This window comes from Peromyscus maniculatus, chromosome 6 (assembly GCF_049852395.1).
Source record: "Peromyscus maniculatus bairdii isolate BWxNUB_F1_BW_parent chromosome 6, HU_Pman_BW_mat_3.1, whole genome shotgun sequence".
NCBI lineage: Eukaryota > Metazoa > Chordata > Mammalia > Rodentia > Cricetidae > Peromyscus > Peromyscus maniculatus.
This window is the reverse complement of record NC_134857.1, coordinates 112,543,141-112,564,524: the sequence shown is the minus strand read 5'-3', so window position 1 is coordinate 112,564,524 and position 21,384 is coordinate 112,543,141. Positions and strand designations below refer to the sequence as shown.

General features: G+C 44.9%; 1 protein-coding gene across 4 annotated transcripts in view; it reads left to right on the top strand.

The window, feature by feature from the left end:
- Npnt (nephronectin) overlaps window positions 1-8,551 on the top strand; it is a 70,119-nt gene extending 61,568 nt beyond the window's left edge. For all 4 annotated transcript variants that reach the window (XM_006970358.4, XM_006970356.4, XM_015992817.3 and 1 more), the window contains 2 exons: window positions 4,136-4,392; window positions 5,783-8,551. In XM_006970358.4, the coding sequence (XP_006970420.1) occupies window positions 4,136-4,392; window positions 5,783-5,866 (341 nt within the window). In that variant the 3' untranslated portion in view covers window positions 5,867-8,551. The remainder of the gene's footprint in view (window positions 1-4,135; window positions 4,393-5,782) is intronic.
- Window positions 8,552-21,384: the final 12,833 nt, after the last annotated feature.

Genomic DNA, 21,384 nt, shown 5'->3' with positions numbered 1-21,384 from the left:
TCCTGAAGCCTAGTTTTAAAATGTCGTCCTAACAAAACAGAACAGCTAGTTTGTGAGCACGTACAGTCCACTCTATCGGGGCAGGGCACAGGTCAGCGGGGCTTTGTGGCGAGCAGGTGGTAGTTGGCTCCCTGGGCATACCAATCCAATAGTGCTCATAGTGTATTTCTGCAGTGTTCAGTCTTGGCAACAAGGCTGCAAATAGTCATCCCAGACGACTTCCGTTAGAGCTTCTAAAATTCAATTAAATATAATTATAAGAATATTGAGTTGAAATAGAAAGGTATTTCAGAATCTGTATTTAAGGTAAACTTTTAAAAATATAAATATTCAATAAATTAATACAGTCTTTAAGATTTGTTTTAGTAGCCAGGTGGTGGTGGCTCATGCCTTTAATCCCACACTCAGGAGGCAAAGGAGGATCTGAGTTCCAGGCCTGCCTGAACTACAGAGTGAGTTCCAGCATAGCCACGGCTACACAGAGAAACCCTGTCTTGGGGAGAAAAAAAAGATTTGTTTTTGTTATAAAAACCATGTAATACCTCATACTGTTCAACTGTGCTCATCCCACTCTGTCTTGAGTTACTCATACCCCTGTTAGTAACCCTGAGCAGAATATTGTTATTGTCACAAGTGTTTGTAAATACCAGACTCAACAGATGTTAACATCTGCTATAACCCCAGCACATTCCTCACCTCATTAATTTTATTTAATCTTCGTATCTGTCCAGGGAATCGGGTGATACTATCTTTATTTCATAAGAGAATCATTGATGTCCAGAGAGACAGTGTAAGCCTCCTCAGGCTGCAAAGCTCAAGTGATGAAATTTGGTGTGTTGTAGAGACAGCTTGGTACCTACAGCAGTAACACATGTGGCTCTGTACCCGGTGTAGTTAGCACATCAGACCTCTTAGTGGGCCTGGGTCAGACTGGTGACCTGCAGTAGTTTCCAACAGAGAGATCTGCTGCAGGCATGGGTCATAAAGTGGTCCTGGCCATAACAGATAACTTTTGAGTAGGTACACCGTGGAGAAGAATTCATTCTAAGTTTAAAAGAATTCATTGGCTCTGTGGAAAGAGACTGTTTGCAATAGCCCTTATAAAATAGTCTAAATTGATTTTTCGAACACTTTTTCAGAACTGTGTACTACTTTCCAGCCCCATTCATTGTTACCCCATTTGTAGACATTTTGACTTGTGGTCAAACTCTTCTTGTCCTCTGGTAGAAGACACATGGAATTTGGAATGTAGTGGTGGGGGCGGGGGAGGGGGAGAGTTAAGTGGTCCTTGAACTGTGTTAGAGCAGAACAATGGGAAGGATTCGGGGCAGCTCAGGAGATGGGCTAATACCTGGCCGTTAGATCTGGCTCTGGTAGGATGCTGTTCTAATTTTCACCAAAAACTTGAATTAAGTGGGTATCAAATTTATATATGGAAAAAAGCTTGACTTAACTCTGACTCCAAGCTGGAGAGAAAAGTGATTGTGTGCTGGCAGAATCATCATCCAAGAGGTTGGATTAACGGGCTACCCTCCAGGGATAAACTTTGATGCTGAGTATGTCTCAGGGGCTAGGAACCAACCACAGCTGTGGAAAGATGTAAGCAAGAACTAAATGTGAAGGACTTCAGAGTTAATATGTAAGGATGTCATTATGAGTGAATCTCGTGACCATTGCTTCAAAAAGGGGGACTGTTTCTATAGATCTGGTCCTTTGCCAGAAGGCAAAATATGCTGTAGTGAAGTGGTTGTTCCGCTTCTGAAGACCCTTTCTTATCTGAGACTTAGTTGCACATCACTCAGAAGAAAGTGACCTCAATAGAGAGGTGTACCTTCCTTTACCTGTGAAGAGTGGGTGAAGGCCAGAATGGTTAACTTGAGAAGAAGCAATAGAGTTGTACTGCTTTGAACCAATTGACTCAAGGTCAGAATTGTTCTTTGTAATGTAAAGGGATGTAGGACCTGTGGCTGAAGACAACAGGGATGGGTTTTGGTTAACTCTGAAAAAGAACATTCAGTCAGGCTGCTGGAAAGAGCAGGCTGGTGTGGGGCGATGAGCCTCTGTTGGACACCTTTGGTGGGGCGTCCTCTGGCAAGACGTCAAAGGGCGGAAGCTTCCCATGAGATAAGGTGACCTCCTAATCCAGCTGTGAGGGTCTGTGTTCATGTAGAAAATGTCTCAGGTAACCCCAAGGGAATCGGCAAGCAAGTTTTCAGCTTGGAGAAAAGGATGGGAAGACAAAAGACGGCAGAGAGCTGGAGGGTGATCAGAGTGCCCAGCCCATGTTGGGATGCCGTTCAGAACCATTCCTCAGAGTGTGCTGGGGAGTTCTCACCATATGCCTCTGACTGCTATGTGTGTGCTATGGCATGTCGGCGTCCCCCACCCCCCCAACAATTAGTCACTCAATCATAAATCAGATTTTAAAACTAAAAAAAAAAAAAAAAAAAAAAGTCAGAGCTGTGTGGAGGATGAATATTAGTAGCTACTTCTTCATCATTATCACAATTTTAGAGTTTTGAATATGTGTAGAAAAGGGTTGTTTGAATCCTGGGTGCCTCGGTTTGGGAGGTTCTCTGTTTGCATTCTGCATTTCACAAAATGTATTAGCATACGTTGTTCCATAGAGATTTAAGATAATCCCTGTCTTCTTAAAACCTGCGGGTTCACTGTAACAATCTTACCTTAGCCTTTGTCACAACTTGTGACAATTCTGAAGCCGACTTAGAGACAGACATTTAACATGCACATAAAATTTTTGCCCCAGGATTATGGGGGTGTCAGTATGTGAGGGAATGGAGCCAAAATAAGGAGGGAGGAAGCCAACACATTGTGTGTTTTTATTGACCTGGATACATGAGTCAACAACCAATATTCTGGCAGGTTTTTGCTCTGGTTTTGGAGCATCAGCCATTTACCCAACAAAGAACCTAAGTACCAGTTCTATCCTAGGATGTTAATGGGGAGGTGCAGGTGGGACAGGCTTCTGTTGTTTGCAGCCTGCAGGGAGCACTGAGCACAGAACACAGGTATGTCACTGTTACTCAAAAGTCAGCTTCCAGGAGAACACCAGCCTGTGCTTGGTAGAGAAAAGCACACTTGAACAAGACACCACCCCAAGTCTCTTGCCATGTCTTGTCTAAATAAAGTGTAAGGCGATGGCGGTGGTCTGTCTCTGAACTGGAAAGGAAATGAGCTTTCTCCCACAGCAGATACACGTGCTCAGCATTCCAGCCACATTCTTCCTGTGGACAAATCAATGTCAAGACTCTGGTGTGTTTTCAGCTGGCGTGACAAAGCTGCCTGAAGGGACTGTCATCTGTACATGCCCTGACTTTCCACTCATGACTTTCTCTTGAGAAGCAGCAACCCCTCTTTACTGGTGCTTAATTTTTTTTTTTCTAATTGCAATTCTCTAACAACAGAGAGATGGGAAACCCACAGACACAGTGGTCTGAGGGCAGCCAAGGTGACAAGACAGGTAGATAGACAAACAGACAAACAGATACACACTATGATTTCCTTTAATGTATGTAAGTCTTTTAAATCACTACCCTCCAAATGAAATGGATACCCTGGAAAGGTGTGGAGAGTGTCCTGTATGTCTTCCTGACATGAACTGTGCCCCGGTGTGAGAAAGATAGCAAACTGTTTTTAAAACATCCTTCTGCATTTAAGGACTATGTTTTGAAGTGGAGGGAGGGGAGAATAAGCAGAAATAATGCAGTTCAGATTACCCAGTGTTTTATTGTCCAGAGGTTCATTGTCTACAAATAAATTTTACCCAGGAAATGTCGGGTCATTTCTGCTCAACCAGTGTGGGATGCCTGGCAGCAGAGTTGGTGAGGATCGGAAGGTAGTGCTTGCATGTGCCTAGGGATGTCTGATCATATCCAAGGAAACGTCAGTGTTGGGGGTTCTCATCATGTGTTGTCTTTGTTCTCTATGGGCCAAATATGTGGGTGTTATTTGCAAACACCATAGCATTTACAGTAGGCACAGAAATGAGCTATATATTTCTTCTTCAAAAAGATCTGGGATTCTGTAATCAATGAATGCTGTAGTCTGAAGTTTAAGAAGAACCTCCTGCCCATACAGTCTGTGCTGGAAAGAGGCCCTGCTTTTCCCATTCCAGGTGGACAGTATCTCACAGTGTCTGCAGCCAAAGCCCCCGGGGGAAAAGCTGCTCGCTTGGTGCTCCCTCTCGGCCACCTCATGCATGCAGGGGACCTGTGCCTGTCCTTCAGGCACAAGGTGACTGGGCTGCACTCCGGCACACTGCAGGTGTTTGTGAGGAAACATGGTGCCCATGGAGCAGCCCTGTGGGGAAGAAATGGTGGCCATGGCTGGAGGCAAACCCAGATCACCTTGCGAGGGGCTGACGTCAAGAGCGTAAGTAGATTCCCCAAATCGAGGCTCTGCCTTCAGAGGAGAGCCCAGGAATAGGCTTGGAAGGAACTTTGCTCTGTGAATTCAGGTCCCGTGGTTTGTGGCTTTTCCTGCACACAAGGGCCCATCCATTGCCTCTTTCTAAAATTCTTTTCTGCTTCTTCTTCCTTCTTTCGTGTGACCTTGACCGTGACACCCTCACTCCCTCATGATGACAAACTGTTTTCAAGGAGAGAAGATTAGCTGCTGAAAAATATTTTTAAAAATAAGTTGATAGAAACATCCAGGGTCTTGGGTGTTGTGATTAACAGTGCCTGCTTTTCCTTTTCCTTCAATTCCTTAAGCTTCCAACTTTTGCTATGGCAGCCTCTGTGGAGGTAGTCCTTCTTTCTATTTTTAAGTGTTCCTTTGACATTCAGTTTCCCCTTTGGCCCAGAGATCAGAGTTAGGCAATTCCAGATGGGATCCCAGGCCCAGGATTGAAAAGCACTGTTCTGGATGGGTTAAGGGGGAAGCTTTGAGTGGTGATGTAAGCTGTATTTAAATTTAAAAAGTATTTTGAATAACTAATTCTTGGTTAGTGAGAAAATGACCTGTCACACCCCACCAAAATAATGGGTGAATTTTGGAAAATGTCATCTTTGTGTAGATTCTTACACAACTTTACCAGGAAGACTCTATACTTCCATTCTTACAGTTTCTTGAAAGCATGCTAGACCCGCAGACCCCATTACAGCTTTTATGGGGGCTCTGAAATTTTATGTACCTTTTGCTTTTGTTCCCTTAATATTTATATTGGAGAAGTAAGACAGGAAAATGCTCCAAGTCACAGTCCTGAAAGTGTGGTCCTGGTTTAGGGGAGCAGGGACACCCTCCAGAGTATAAAGTGTGAGAGAGCAGACACTTGGGGACCACACAGCCAAAGCAACAGTGTGCTGGGACTGTGCTGTATGTGTCTGCCTCACTGTGGGTTGTGAGGGGATGTTATCAAGAGAAAAGTCAAGACAGGCTGCCAGACCTGGCCCTGCAGCTCTTCAGTCCCCACCTCCTCAGCTTTATACCCCACCACACTCTTCTTCCTCTGCACCTTGGTCGTCTTTGACCAGCGTCCACTCTGCAAGCATTCCTGCAGTACACTCGTGTGTAGTGAGACTGCCGATTTGTAGCTGATTCTGAGAACTCCGGTCTGGTGACCAGCTCACTGATCCAAGCGCCTCCCGAAAGGCCCCGGGCCCCGGGATGATGCTGATGCTGCCCCCCTGCGTCCTGGTGTTTCCTTTTGCTGTAGACGTCTAATGTTTGGTTTGGGGGAAGGGTTGCCTTATTATGCTTCATGAGCGAGCACTGGGAAGGGGCAGGGGAGGCCTGACCAGTGTGTGCGTTCTCTCCCTAGGTCATCTTCAAAGGTGAAAAAAGGCGTGGTCACACAGGGGAGATTGGATTGGATGATGTGAGCTTGAAAAAAGGTCACTGCTGAGAAGAACACTAGCAGCTCCAGAGCTGGCAGTGAACTGTGTCGTTCTTCCTCCTTTTCCCATCCTTGCCTTCTCATCTCCTCCCCCTTATCAGGCCTAGGGCAAGAGTGGGTCAGGAGGAAGGCTGGTTGGTGAGCCAGGCCCTGGCGGCCTGCTTTTGTGCCATCCCGGTGAACAGTGACACCCTCCTTGAAGTCCAGGAGCATCTGGAGACACATCCCGGCCCCTTTAGGGTGGTACCTTCTACCCTGTATCTCCTTTATGAAGGTCTTTGGCATATGTGACCCATGCCACCCTTCATCCTGGTTACAGAGTGGGCCTGATAGCCAGCTATGGGGGAAGTTTCCACTCGACGCAAAAGGCATTCTGTGATCTGTCCAGTGTTGTACCCTGAGTAGTATTGACGTCGCTTATGGTATGATGTACAGCGTGCTTGTGAAACTAGTTGATCCTCTTCACTTATGCTGGCCTGACCTCACTCTGACTTGTACTGCCATACACTTTATAATGGAAGGGGGTATAACATATTAAGATGCATTTATTCTTGTAAACGGTGTTTTTCTTTTAAAGAGAGTTATGTAGGGTGGGCATGGAATTCCTTGTTAGTAGTACTGTGTTTGTGTAAATGTGCTATTAATATAAGTATTTACGTGTTCCTGATATTCACAGACTCTAGTTGCAAGGTCAAAGGCAGCTTATGATAGCTTGAGTGAAAAAAATACATGGTGAAATTGTCATCCGTGCCATGATCTTACACTGGCAGCAAGAAAACTGGCAGAGGTGTCCGCTGGGGTGGAAGCATGACTCCACTTCCATGTCCTTGAGTTTGACCTTTACAGAAGGAAATAAACCATTAAGGGAAGCAAGGGCCTGCAGTTAATATATAAAACCCTTACGTTTTGAGTTATACTTTAAACCAACAGCTTTCACCATTGTAAGACGGCTTCCCTGGTGAGAAACTTGGTAAAGATGAGTGGGGAGTGGAAGTGTACGGGCAGGGCCCACGGGACAGGCGTTCACAACGAGCTGTAAGCTGACAGGGTGTCCATGAGTGTAGCTCATGGCTGACATGTTACCCGAGGCCGGGATGGGAAGCGGGCCTGTGCACCGAGGTGCTGTGTGCAATGGAATGAGACACATGCGGTAGAGGAGGATGGGATTGGAATTCTAGTATCCACAGAGCCCCAACTGTATCTCCTCTCTATCACACCTTCGCTAAATGAAAAACTCCTAACTTTAAAACATCAGCTTTCTCCTGACCTTCTCTCTCATTTCTGATTAAGTAATCAAAATATTTTCTGCTGTTTTTGCCAGGAAACACAGAGATGATTAAAGGGTTGGAAAAAAAGATCTATGATGCAAAAGTAAAGGAACTGGGATTATTCAGCCTGGAGAAGAGAAGACTGAGGGGCAAACCATTGATGGTTTTCCAGTATGTGAAGGGTTGGCACCAAGAGCTTGGAGACCAGCTGTTCTCCATGTGCACTGAGAATAGAACAAGAGGAAACAGGCTTAGGCTAGGGTGTGAAGGGGCACTTCCTGGCAGGGACAGTTGCTAAGCCAAATCCTTTACCAAAAAGAAGTGTGAAAATTGTAATCTCGCTCTCTCATATCTATCTATCTGTCTGTCTGTCTGTCTGTCTACCTATCTATCTATCAATCTATCTATCTATCTATCTATCATCTATCTATCTCCCATCTCCCGCTACCTCTCACCCTCTTTCCTGTTCACCTCTCTTCCTCTCTATCTTCTCTCCCCTCCCCCCATTTAAAAAACTGCATTAAAATTTTACCTATTTAATAAAGGTAAAGTACCAAATTATGAACGCTAGAAAATACTCTGACCCTCACAGTAATATATACCAATGAGTCTTCAGAAAGAAGCGATTTGGACTAAGCCCTGAACCAGGCATTCTTATCTTGACCTATTGGAAAGAGCACAAACGGAGATGTTGAGCTCACTGAGATGCCGCTCCCTCAACAGCCAACAACAGTATCAAAACAACGAATCCCCCAAACCATTTATTTTTGAAGAGGTTATAACAGACAGATGGTGCAGTAGCTTAATAATGTCCTAATGCGGCAGTGTTAATGTTTTATTCCTGGGTAAGGGGGTGAGACTGTTGTTTGTTCAATGGTGGCTTATTTGGACTTGTTTTTCAGAGAAATCCTATCAAGAAACACGGGTCAGAGAGATTTTTGTCTGGTGCATTGTCACTGCTTTGCATGGGACAAGTTAACATGGCTACTGAATATGTGTCAACCACAGCACTGTCAGCCCTCTCCCTCACCTTCTCCCATGGCTCACTTTCTCAGTAGGAGCCTTCCAATTCCACAAGCTGGTAATTTGTTTTTTTAAGACAGGTCCAAGCGACTTTGACATTTAACTGATAAAGGCAGAGTTGGAGCTTCTGACCCAAGTCTTTAAAGCCAGATAAAATGTTCTTACATCCATGTTTCATGACTCAGTTCCTTTTTGGTCATGTAGCTACACAGCTGAAGACGAAAATAATTGAGAATTTCACTTTTAGGTGCCAATAAGACATTGCACTACACTGAAGAAGTTATCCAAAGTACTGTATAACATCTTGTTTATTATTTAATGTTTTCTAAAGTGAAAAATGTTCGTGGTTTTCAAAATGGCCAAATAAAAGCAATCTTTGTAAATAAAAACACTGTTAATAATACGGGGTGTCTCTTTCTTGCTTTTTGGCTTCTGATTTTTGTGACTGGAGTCCCAAAGCAATACACTGCTATTTTGTAGCCATGCTCGAATTTTCTTTACTCCCTGGAAGAGTGGGAACACAGATATTATTATACTTTCTGGGTTATAAACATGAAGCCCATTTCATCACATTCACAGACAGGAGAGAATGGGCCATCAGGACACATGCTTGCCACAGTGTATTAGTTACATTTTGTAATTTACTGAAAAAATTGCTTTATATGCCAAAATAAGCTAGAAGTAAATACTTAAGTATAAATGCATTATAAAATATTTTATTAGTACGTGTTAATTTATAACATTTTATTCTCACGCCAATAACTTTTCCTAGTGGGAAGAAAAACAACTGAAGGAACAAAATGAAAACATACAAGAATAAAAGTCCTTGCATAGAATTAGGGAGAACACACTTATCACTGCTCTAGAGACCAAGGGATCTGGGAGAATTGAGCCAATAAATAAGGCAGACTAAAGTCTCATGCAATAGCCAACTTTATTCAGAGCATCAGACAATTTATACTCTAAGGGTTAGGAAAGAAAGGTCACCTGAGTTAAGTTCTCATGAGTTCAAAGTGTATACAATCACAAGGACAAGCTGCACATGGCAAAAACATGTTTTTCCATAGAGGCATGTAAACATTTAATTGGGTAACAACAGCAAGCAATAATGAGTGATCTGAAGTAAACTCACTCCTGTTTGCTACACCTGGGAGGAGTACGAAAACCCATTCCAGGAACAGCTCCATGCTTTGAAGAAACTGAGGTCACAAGACTCTTTGTTTTCTTAGAGTATTCTCACAAGCACTCAGAATCCTCCTCACACAACTCCATTCTTGGACCATGTTCTGACAACACTCAATGCCTTTTTTCTTCCCAGCACTCAGAGAACTCCTAGTTGCTGTGGGCCCAATTCTTCCATAATTCAAGTATGCTTCCCTACATCAAGATTCTTTCTAATCCCTTGGAGATCAGAGAAAACCCAGTTGAAGCTCTGCTCAGCCCTCAAAGGTTGGGGAAGCAGATATAAGGGGGATCCAGGGTGTGGTTTATTGATTTATGTAACAGATTTTTGAACAATGTGTGTGGCTCTCGAGAACAGACTTGACCATGAGACATTGCAATCTAGAAGAGGAAAGGAACACTTATCAAAATCACAAATGCAGAATTGGTATTCTGAAAAGCATGTGTATTGAGGGTTCTAAGGCTGAGGGGACTTCAGGGCCTTCATGGAGCTTTCTGAGCATCACTGTCTGGAAATCCCCTGCATCCGTGTTTAAACCCTCAGTTCAGCCTGGCAGGGATGGGACTCCAGATTCTCCATTTCTAAACCGTTTCCGGGTGATACCGGGTCACAAAGTGAGTGACAAGGCTTTAGTGATAGTGAACTGGGCAGTTCACTATCACTAGTGATATTATTATCACTTTATTATCATTATCATTAGTGTTCAGTGTAGGATGGGCTGAAGGTCAATGGTTGCAAGAGCTACATTAATAAAACTTCACTAAGTTATATTAATAGTACCATTTTTTTTTTCTGAAAAAGTATTCTTGAGCATAGAATATTTAAACGTGCCTACCAGGTAGAGAACATGGCCTTGACAGATAGCAGGACTTCAGAATATGGAAATCATAAATGAAAACACAAAAGTATGAATGAGCCAGGCTGGTGTTGCAGATTTGTGACACCAGTCTGGCAGAAGTGGGGTGTGCTGAGGCAGGGGGATCATGAGTTCAAGGCAGCTTAGACTACATAATGAAAGACGCTGTCTCAAAAAATCAAAACAACCTATACAAACACACACACACACACACACACACACACACACACACCACACCACACACACACGTGAGAGTGACAGAGAAAGTGATCCAGGAACTGTACATTCTAGAGAGATGAATGATCTGGGAATAATTAGTATACAGGAGAGAACCCTTAACTATTTTAGAATGCTAGAGCACAGAAACCTGAAAGAAACTTGGAATTACAGCTCTAACTTGATTTTTCTGGGGTCATTTGTACTGGGTTTTTTCTTTGGGGCCACCAACCAGCACCCAAATCATGACATAGAGACTTCTTATTAGTTATGAATGCTTGGCCTTATCTTTAATCTGTTTCTCTTTATCTACATTTTGCTCAGAGCTGTTTATCTTCCTTCCTTGCTTCCTTCTTCCCTTCTTCCCTTCCTTCCCTCTCTCCCTCTGTCCCTTCCTCCCTCCCATCCTTCCTTCCTCTCTCTTTCCCTCTGTCCTTTCCTCTTTCCCTTCTTTCCTTCCTTCCCTCTCTCCCTCTGTCCCTTCCTCTCCCCCCCACCCCCACCCCCGTTCCTTCTTTCCTGTATATCTTACTTTCCTGCTGTCTCTATGGCTGGCTGGTGCCTGGCTGGCTTCTGCCCCCAGGCATGTCCCTCTCCTCCTTCATTCTCTTCTCTCAAGCCTAGATTTCTCCTCCTACTTATTCTCTCTGCCCACCAGCCCCGCCTATCCCTCTCCTGCCTAGCTATTGACATTCAGCTTTCTATTAGACCAATCAGGTGCCTTAGACAAGCAAGGTGAAACAGCAACACATCTTTTCATAATTAAACAAATGCAGCAGAAACAAATGTAACACATCTTTACACAGTTAAAGTAATATTCCACAGCATAAACAAATGTAACACATCTTTACATAGCTAAATATTCCACAACAGTTCTTTAAAATCTAAAGTATGAGGCCTTAACACGAACAAGTCATTTGGGTTTTAAGCATATAGATTCATACCTTGTAGGCTGCAGTTTACCTTTCCCACATTTCCAGATTACACCCCTACAGCAATACAGAGTGTGTGTTATATTAACCTAAAGTAGTGTATGATTCAATGATGCTGGAGAACTTTTTTTTTATCACATTTTTGGGGACTACTGGTGTCTAATGGATGGAAATCTGGTCTGTTATTAATAGCCTATAAAGTGCAGGGCAATTCCACACAGTAACAGATTATCCAGCCTCAAACGGCAATGGGGAAGAAGTCGAGAAAACCTAATCAAACCCAATGATTTACAAAGTGCTATGGTTTGAATTTAGACTGGCCCCCAGTGGCTGGGGTGTCAAGGGCTTGGCTCTCCTTGATGCTGTTGGAGAAACTAAGAGGCGGGGTCAGTAGATGGTCTTATGTCGTTTGGGGTGTGTTTTCAAGGGGGATGGTGGGGATCCCAGCCCTGCTTGTCCCTCCTTCAGCATCCCCTCTGTGATGAAGTGAGAGGCTTTGCTTAACATGGGCTCCCTGCCCCTCTACAGGCTCTAAGCAAACCCACTGCCAGAACTATGGGCTGAAATTCAAGCCCAGATACATTTTCACATTGTAAGTTGATTATCTCAAGTGCTGATTGACACATAAAGTGTAGTCTCCTACCAGCATTAGTACAGGAATGCGTTAGAAATGCAACTTCTCCACCTCCGTATCACGTCTACAGGAGGCGGAGCTTGAGGTGGGCCCGGCACTGCTAAAGCAAGTTCTCTAGGTCCAGCTGGCACACGTTAGTCTGAGATTACGTTTACCTGCCATCTCTATGGCCACCACCCATGGAGGTGAGGCTCATGACAGCATTACCCCAACCCCCATACCCTCATTCCTACTACAGCAGGTCTCAGCTTCTTAAATGCACTTGGGAAACCTGGGTACACCCCCCAGGTTCCATCCACACCTAGCAGGACCACAGGGGCACTTGGTACTTGTGGCCTCTCACTTCATAATCCTTGAAGCCTCTTCTCCCATGGCATTGATGAGCCAGACTCCCACAGACCCAGTGACTGACTGTGAAGTCAACGTACCCCCAGCTGTATTAGATCCAGTGAACTCTTCCTCATCTTCCCCAAGCCTCCTCCCTTCTAATTCCTTCCTTCTCTGGATGAAAATGCCATTCCATTAATTTCATTGATCCTTAAAATGTACCTATTTTCTATTTTCCTTATTTTTATCTGCTTGAGTCTTTGACAAATTCTGAAAGTATTGCCTCCCCTGAAGGAAAATGCATGATATTGTACTTGACATTGTCTTCATTTCAGAGTTAAAAGAATGAACTCTTCCACAATGATTTAATTCATAAGCCATTTTACACAAAGGAACAAGAGCCATCACATTCATGCAGAGCAGAGTTTTTCTGTTATCTTTTTAAGGAGTGTATTTGGGTACATGGTTTCAAATATGTTATTAATTAAGTAAGATAGTTTTTTGTTGTTGTTTTTTTAAACACCTTGGTTCTTGTGGAGTTGAAGTGACTGAATCATTTGAAGAGCTGGACAAGTGACTGAGGGAGTAGGAAGCAGGGGATTTCACAGTCATCAAGGAACAATTGCATGCGTCTGCCTCTCAGTCACTGTGGTTAGCAGCAAAAGCTCCCCTCCCCCCCCCCCCACGTGATGTGCAGCCCACCTTGGGCTAGTTGAAGAAAATTCCCATAACAAGGCTCCCCAGATGATGCCCATGCCCATGGAGGTCTTTGAAGACTCTTTTTTTTTTTTTTTTTTTTTTTTCCCGAGACAGGGTTTTTTTGTGTAGCTTTAGAGCCTGTCCTGGAACTCACTTTGTAGCCCAGGCTGGCCTCGAACTCACAGAGACCCACCTGCCTCTGCCTCTTGAGTGCTGGGATTAAAGGCGTGCGCCACCACCGCCCGGCCTTATTCACACATCCCGCTTTTCTGCAGAGCTCAGCCCTCTCCTACATGGAAGGCCCCCATGGAACAAACACAAGCATCCTTACCAAGCCAGGGCCTGCATCTGCAGCCTCAGCACCACTTGGGAATGTGTTAGAAGATCCTCAAGCTCAGCCCAGACCTCCAGAGTCAAACCTTCTGGCTTTAACAGCCTATGGGTGATCCTGATGACCTTGCCACCTAATGCTTGAGAACCATACTTTGAAGATGACAGCTCTAGATTACAGACATGCAGGTGTACCCTGTGTCGTGCCTCAGTTTGTGGAGCACCTTCCCAAGCCAGCACTGCACCCACATGGTGCCATGCATGACCTGCAGGCCTGAGGTTCATCACTGTGTTCGGCCACCTCTGAATCAGGAGAACCTGGACTGTTTTGCCATCGTTGTGACTCTTAGCATTTTGTTCACACTCTGAAAATGTACCAAGTGGTTTCCCTGGTGTTTGATTTAGCGCTGGCCGTAATCAAGAACATAGAAACTATTGCTTCCCATAACAGACCAGATGGAGTGGCTTGCTAAAGAACATGTTGAGATGAAGGGTGGAGCCTTCTTAGACCCCAGGGCACACTTGTGCTAAGTTCTACCAGAGGTTTCAAAGGTAAGTAGAGGGGATGTATCTGACAGCGGAGGGTTTTAGATCTTTGGGTCAATTAATTGGAGACATTTCTATTAATTAGTACTCAAGGAAAGTAAAATTCCCCAACTTCATAGGCCCCATTTCAACATCAGTGAGGGGACAGTCACAAACAAGGGCTTAGGAGTCATACCAGCAACTTCACTTTGAAAAACAAAAATCCAAGGAATTATCACCATTTATCTGTGTACCCAGGGCAATTAGACCCCAGGCTTTTCCTGCATCTTCCTGTATGGTTTCCAGTCTTTGGTGAAGCAACTTGTAAAATTACAAGGACCATCGCCACTTGCAGTGTGACATAGGCACCCGCCCCACACACTTTGGCCTTGACACTCAATTTATGTTACCGTTCCTCACAAAGTCAGTTGCTGACGGTCGGAAGGACAGCTATGCGTCTCTGCTTTTGCTAACATGCCCTCGTTCGCTCTGTTCGACGCTGGCTCATCCCGCCAGGCTTGCCGAGCGATTCTGGGGATTGCAGAGAATCTGGCTTTCATTTGCTGCTGTGCTCAGCTGTAATTCTCAAGCACTGTGACCAGTGACCACATTTGGCCACAGCTCGGCATTTTATAAACTCTTCCTTCGTCTTGTATACCACTTTCCTCATATTTCTTAGCTAAGGCTTTGGTTAAACAGTGTGTGGTGGGAGGATAGCTAGGAAGAACACTCGAGAGGCACCTGGGGGAATCCGATGTAGACACTAGCATCTCTGTCAGGAATGAATGATTATGCCCCACATACCCTAATCCACTTGTCACATGCCATCCCGTCACATGCCATCCTGCCATGCTGGGCTTCAGCTCTTGATTTGTCCTGTGGCTAAGAAAGAAATTGGGAGCTAGTTGTAGGAGATTATTTCATAGTTTACAAGAGCTTTTCAGTAGCGCTTTATTTGACCTCATTTAAAATAAAACTTCCTCATTTGACTGTAGTGCTTGAGTGTAGATAGTCTTAAGCCCCTTACATCATAGACATGAAGTCAGTGTCATGGGGTCAACCAAATCCACCAAGGTCAAGTGGCCGGTGGGTACTAGTAAACCATGATTTAAATCAAGACCCGGGTTTTCAGTTTCTTCCCCATGTCAGAGACAGCAAGGCAAGCTCTCAGAGCCCTGGGAATGTGGGGCAGAGGCAGAAAGAGGCCTCAGGGTCTGAATATGCACATGTTTATACTCAGGAAACCTAGTATCTATTTTAGCAAATGCACAGCAATGATAAATACTTATTATGGAACGAGGAATGATTCAGAACAAAGGGAGAAAGGGAACCCATACCTCAGCCTGGAAATCTTGGTGATTTGAAATCTTGGTGTCCACCCATCTGAGAATTTTTCTTCTCTTAGTTCCTATGCTACCTAAACCCACAGGTGGAGACTGCACACTCATGGAGTCCCTCTCCTTGACACTGAACCTGGGTCTACTACTCCGTGTTAACAGGGCCATAGAAGTCTCTGGAAAGGATACGGCATAAACATGATGTGTTTTCTCAGGGACTTTGGCCGGGCTCTGTAGACAAGCCCTGTTGAATTCCAGAAACCTAATGATGCTTTGGGACATGGTTCACAACCCCTTTGTAATTGCTGGCCTCTTTTCTTTCCCGATCTTGCTCCAGTGACCCAGGGCAACATTCCCTGGAGGCCCTGGGATGTAGCACAGTAGGTCAGACTCTCCTCTGGGAAGTGGGACCTGAGCAGACTCCGTTGTCCTTTAGGAACAGAAATGGGAGGGGGCAGCTGTCTAATGACAATCCCTCCCTTTCCATCTCAAAGCATTTCATTACCCCTCATCCACCCCCACCCCCACCACACACACACTAGACAAAAAGCAACAATATGTGAGGCTGCCTCCCATCTTCTCAGGGGAGCTAGCAAAGGCCAGGGGCAGCGATGGAGTGAATCTCCTGGCTCCAGGGTAAACTCGAGGCACTGTTCTCTAAGCTGTTGCTAATTAACACATTACAGCACTGAGGCTAAAGTCCATGTTTAGACGCCCCTGTTCTTAACAAAGCTTTGTTCTGGAAGGCTGATGGCAGGATACCTGTGAAATCAGCTGCGTTTGTGACCCATCCCAATCCTGGAAAATCACTCAGACTTGCATCTCAAATGCCCTAGCCTCCTCCCCATAGCCAAAATACAGCAGACGGAATTTGCTTGAAAGTAGCTTTTTATTCCAACAAGTGCTTCAGTTGCTGGATATCAGAAAAACAAAAACAAAAACAAACAAACAAACAAAACCATGGCACAGGATCAGACGCTGAGAGAATTCTTTAAAAAACATCAGGAAAATGGACAGGAGTGTCAGGGTTACACCTGAAAACAAAATGGCAAAGACAAAGGAACCCTTGCCTTCTTCTTAGACTTGAATTGGTTTCTAACTGAGGAGGTTTGCATGGGGAGTTATTTAGAGAGGCTTGGGAGACAGCTGGGCCCCTTGCTGAGGGCTTCTGTGCACTCTGCAGACGGCACACCAGCAGGGTACACTGACATGGACAGCCGCAAAGCTGGAGTTGGTACTTTGACCTCCAGACAATGCTCTGGAGCAGTGGTTCTCACACTTTCCAACGCTAGGACCCTTTAATGCATGTCCCCATGCTCTGGTGACGCCGCCCCTCACCCCCACAACCATAAATTATTTTTTGTTGCTACTTTATAACTGTCATTTTGCTACGATTATGAATCATACCATAAGTATGTTTTGGAGATGGAGGTCTGCTGAAGGAATAGCAACCCGCAGGCTGAGAACCACTGCTCTACGGAGCTGGGTGAACACTGTCAACTTTTGCAAAATACTTTCTCCAAGGTTGGGGGAAAGCTTAGCTATCTTTTCCACAGAGGAACAAGAGAACTGAGTCTCTGGAGACTTGGACAACAGTTCTCTCATTCCTCTGCCTGACTCTTTCACTGTCCTGGCTCAGGCAGGGTTCTCTGCAACATTACTACAGGATTATTCTGCCCGGAGAAGCAACATTGGAGAGAGAGAATATCAACTATTTGTAATTAATCAGAAAAACTGCTACAAAGGAAGAAAAGTAATGCCCTGCAAAGAAGCCTGTGTTCTGTTTTAGGGAACGAGGAGAACCATATAGATACTGCTTTTGTATTTGTTTTTTGGGGTGTGTGTGTGTGTGTGTGTGTGTGTGTGTGTGTGTGTGTGTGTGCCAATGTGCCATAGCCAGCATGTGGAGGTCAGAGGACAACTTGCTGGAGTCTGTTCTCTTTCCACAGTGTGAGTTCCTGGGGTTGAGCTCAGGTCTTTGGCTTGGCAGCAGATGCCTCTACCCACTGAGCCATCTCACAGGCCCCGTGGTTAACATTTTGTTAGTTTATTTTTGAGACAGAATCTTACTCTGTATCCTTGGCCGACCTGGAACTCGGTATGTAAAGCAGTCTGACTTTAAACTCATGGAGCTACACCTGCCTTTGCCTCCTGGGCACTGGTGTGAAAGGCAGATGCTACCACACTCAGCATACAATAAATACCTTTTAGCATCTTGGTTTTGGTTTTGGGTTTTGGTTTTTTGAGACAGTCTCACTAGGAAACCTTGGCCTTGAACTCACTATGTAGACCAGGATAGTTTCAAACTCAGAGATCCACCTGCCTCTGCCTCCTGAGTGCTGGAATTAAAGACAAACAACATTTCCACAAATGTCAGCTTCATACAACATATGTTTATTATCTTTTTTTTCTTTTTCAAAGCGTGCTGTAATTGGCTTCTCCATTTCAGGGTCTTTTTTTTTTTTAATTTTTTTGTAAGATCTTACAAGGCCACCATTATAGGCACAAACAAGGATGTGGCCTCAGATAAGACTCAGTTGTGACAAAGAACCACTTCTAAGCTCACAGGGTTGACAGGATTCAGTTCCTTGCTTCAACTGCATTTTCTTTGTCTAGCTGAAAGCTGCACTTAACTCAAAGCCTCCCAAGTTTCTGCCACTTGGTTCCATGCTTGCTTTCTTAGTCAGCCAAAGAAGAAAAGACCCAGGAAGATGGGCATTAAAATCTTATGGGACATTGTCACATGCATACAACCACCCAATTGTTCTTTAAATAGGCCTGATTTGTAACACAAAGACCTTCCCCAGATCTGCCCTCGACAAGCTGGAGAGGACCCCTCTCCTGAATTCTCCATTCCCTTCAAGATCAGGAGAAACTGTGTGTGCAGTGAATTTTCAAAGAGTTCTGGTAATCTTGGGAGGAAAACTGCAAGATATTGTTTCCACTTTGATGTGCTAGCTTTCCCCCACATTCAAAGGCAAATGTCTCTCATTCATGCTTTTATGAAATCCACCAAGGAAATGAGCTGCCATAAATGTCTCCTTAAATGGGTCACACTAGTATGCAAGAAGTACCAGGTTATTTTTATTAAAAACATTTAAATCTCTGGATATTTTTAAAACTGCTACTAATAGTGAATTCTCTCTGCTGCGGCCTGCTGTTCTTAACGAGACTGTATCTTGTCAAGTTGACCCCATCTTGACTAATCCAGGAAGATTAGCCAGCTGTTCTAAACAGGTTCCTCTTTTTACTTCCAAGTTTGGGTGACCTCATCACAACACCCCTTGGGAGGAGGACACAGTGTAGAGTCCTGGCTTGATCCCACCCTTCTGGTGACCTACTATAGAAGCCCTGTGCTTTCCTGGGCATGAAGGATATCCTCGCATTCAAGGGAGTGGTTGGCAGCTCCCGATGTGAGGTCAGTGGCTATTTTGTCCCAAGTGTAGACTTCCCTTCAGCCCAGCAATGCCATTTCTGAACTCCTGGCATTCTCAAAGGAGATTAAAAGTTCCATATTGAAACTGAGGTCGGTCTAGTTATATTTAAAACTCAGACGTAAGTGAATAGTGAAGACACAGTTCTTAGTTTATGTTCCATGAAGCTCTTCACTGCTTTAATAAACAATATTAGTGATGTCTTTCAAAGTGACCATCTCAGCAGAGCTTCTAAAAGATGTTTTAAGCAATCATTTCTTGTTTAGAAATGTCAGCCACTCTGCTCCTGCTTCTTTCTTGACGGACTGAGCGTGTTTGGGTTCCAGTGCGTATGTTTGCTCATTTAAAAACCCGACCAGACAGTGCTCACTTAGTTCTCTAAATCGTCCTCCACTCTGTTTAGTATTTCTCCAAGCATGTTTATGGTGCTGTGGTGCACATGCGTATTCGTGTGTGGAAGTCGGGAGACAATCTCAAGTGTCCCTCCTCAGGCACTGTCCACCTTGTTTTTAAACAGGGTCTCTCACTGACCTAGAACTCACCAAGCAGGCTAGGATGGCTGGCCTGTGAGCCTCAGGGATCGGCCTGTCTTTTCTTGGTACTGGGGTTATGAACATATGGCACCATGGCACCTTGCACTCTGCCCTACTCCTCTCTTCCTACCCATCCTCATTTGCCTCTAGACTCTTCGTAAGTCTTTATATGTGTAGGGTTGTGATTTATTCCCCTGGCCTGTGAATTTAGCAAGTTCTGTCTCTTCTAGGCATCTCCCATCCCCTTCCCTCTTTTCCTATAGGATAGATGAGTGAATGCTAACGTCACTGCCCACAGTCATGGTCCATGATTCCATTGAGTGAGACTAATGATGCCCCTTCTGTCTCCCTGTGCCTCCCTGAAGTCTCCACGTGGGTTTGTTTTTTTCCACACTCTTAGGGCCCCAGTGAAAACTGCCCAGGGAAGAGGACAGTCTTGGTGTCTATAATTGCCTAGCTGTTCTGGCCAAGAATATCTCTGAGGAGGAAGCCATTGTGGTCCCAGATCCAAGCTGCATTCTTAAATAAATGGTGTAACTAGCAAGTTGGGCTCTGATTTAGTCCTTTTCAGTTTATTCCTTATACAGAGGAAAGGGGGTGCTATTAACTGAGATCCCCAAATACCCATTAGTGCTGCATACATGGTTCTATTGCCTCCTTTCCCTCCCAGGGGACCTGGTGGAATAGGAGTTTCATAAGCAGCAGCACTTGTGACTTCATTGGACCTGGTCAGGAAGGCAGACAAAAAGCCGGATGTCCTGTGAAATGAGGGCACTCGGGATGTGGGCCACCAACCCAAGATTAGTTCTTCCTGCTTCCAGCCAAATTGCAGAAACCCAAGCCAAAGGAGCTTTGGGCATGAAGCCAAGGTGAGAAGCCTACTAAAACTGTGGCTGGTGAGTGTCCCGGGCACAGAAAATGAAGCAAGGCTGACGTTTTCAGTGACTCATACTGATGGAAAAGGTCAGCAGGTCATGACCTGAGGGAACCTGAGCTGACTCAGCCACAGTGCTGTGGGCTCCGGGGTCCTGGGGGAGGATCCAAGGAGAGAACATCGATCTTTCTGAGTAAAAGCAAGAATCTCAGCTTTGCTCTGGGCATAGTGGCACACACCTTTAATCCCAGGACTCAGGAGGCAGAGGCAAGTGGACCGCTGTGAGTTCAAGGCCAGCCTGGTCTACATGGTGAGTTCTAGGACAGCCAGAGATACATAGTGAGACTCTGTCTTTAAAAAGAGAAAAAGGAAAAAAACACAACTTTGACCAATAGACTCCCTTGAGGTGACCACATTCTTCTACACTGGAGTTCAGAGACTCTATTAAAGGGAAGAGGGCGGCCTGTTTGATGAGGAGAGTGATATTGAGACCTGGCATCCCTACAAAGTCTGAAATATCCTGTGCCACTCAAAATGAGCACTCAGAAGAGTGCCCTCCAATGTCTTGTTCCACTCAGTAGTGGGTTGGGCTCAGTACATTTAAGGTTTGGGGGCATGGAGAGGGGTACAGCAAGCGTTCACTGTTCCTCCCGGGCAATGGGAACAAGCACATTGAGCAGGCTGTGTGGTCTCTGGAAGCTTCAGTGAAGCCTTTACCAGCTCTCAGTTATGGTCCAGTCCGTGGCCAATGCCAACATCACAACAGCTGTAAAGGAGTTGAATCTCCATTTTGGCTCTCTACTGGTCCTGCCCCTTCTCGTGGAGGTCTGTATGCTGAAGGGGTCATGTCTGGGAAGTTAAGTATGGCTTCATCTTGTCACTCATGTCCTGTTAGATCAGGAACCCAAGAGGCCTGTTCTCACAGTCTTTCCAGCCCCGGAATTCCCATCTGGAGGAGCGGGCAGCTGAATGGCCTGACCATAGCTCCAGCTTGCTGTGCATCTCTGCAGGGTTCACACATAGATTGGTTTGAAGACTAAAGTGTGCGGGGCACTTAACACAGTACTAGGCACTCATTCCTCTTCATATTAACACAGTGGTCACCAGCCATGCATTTAGATCACCCAATGTTAACATATTTATAGTAAATACATGTGTATATGTCCCTACATTTACATTCCAGTTTCTGGCTCAAAACACCTAGATCCTCAACTGACAGACTCCAGGAGGCAACGAGCTCCTACATGATGACTAGACTATACCTGTCACGTTCAGAGCAAGGTCATTATACAGTGACTGTTAACTAACTGTTGACTAACCCCTCCGGCTAGTCTGTGGATAAACCACTTGCTTCCC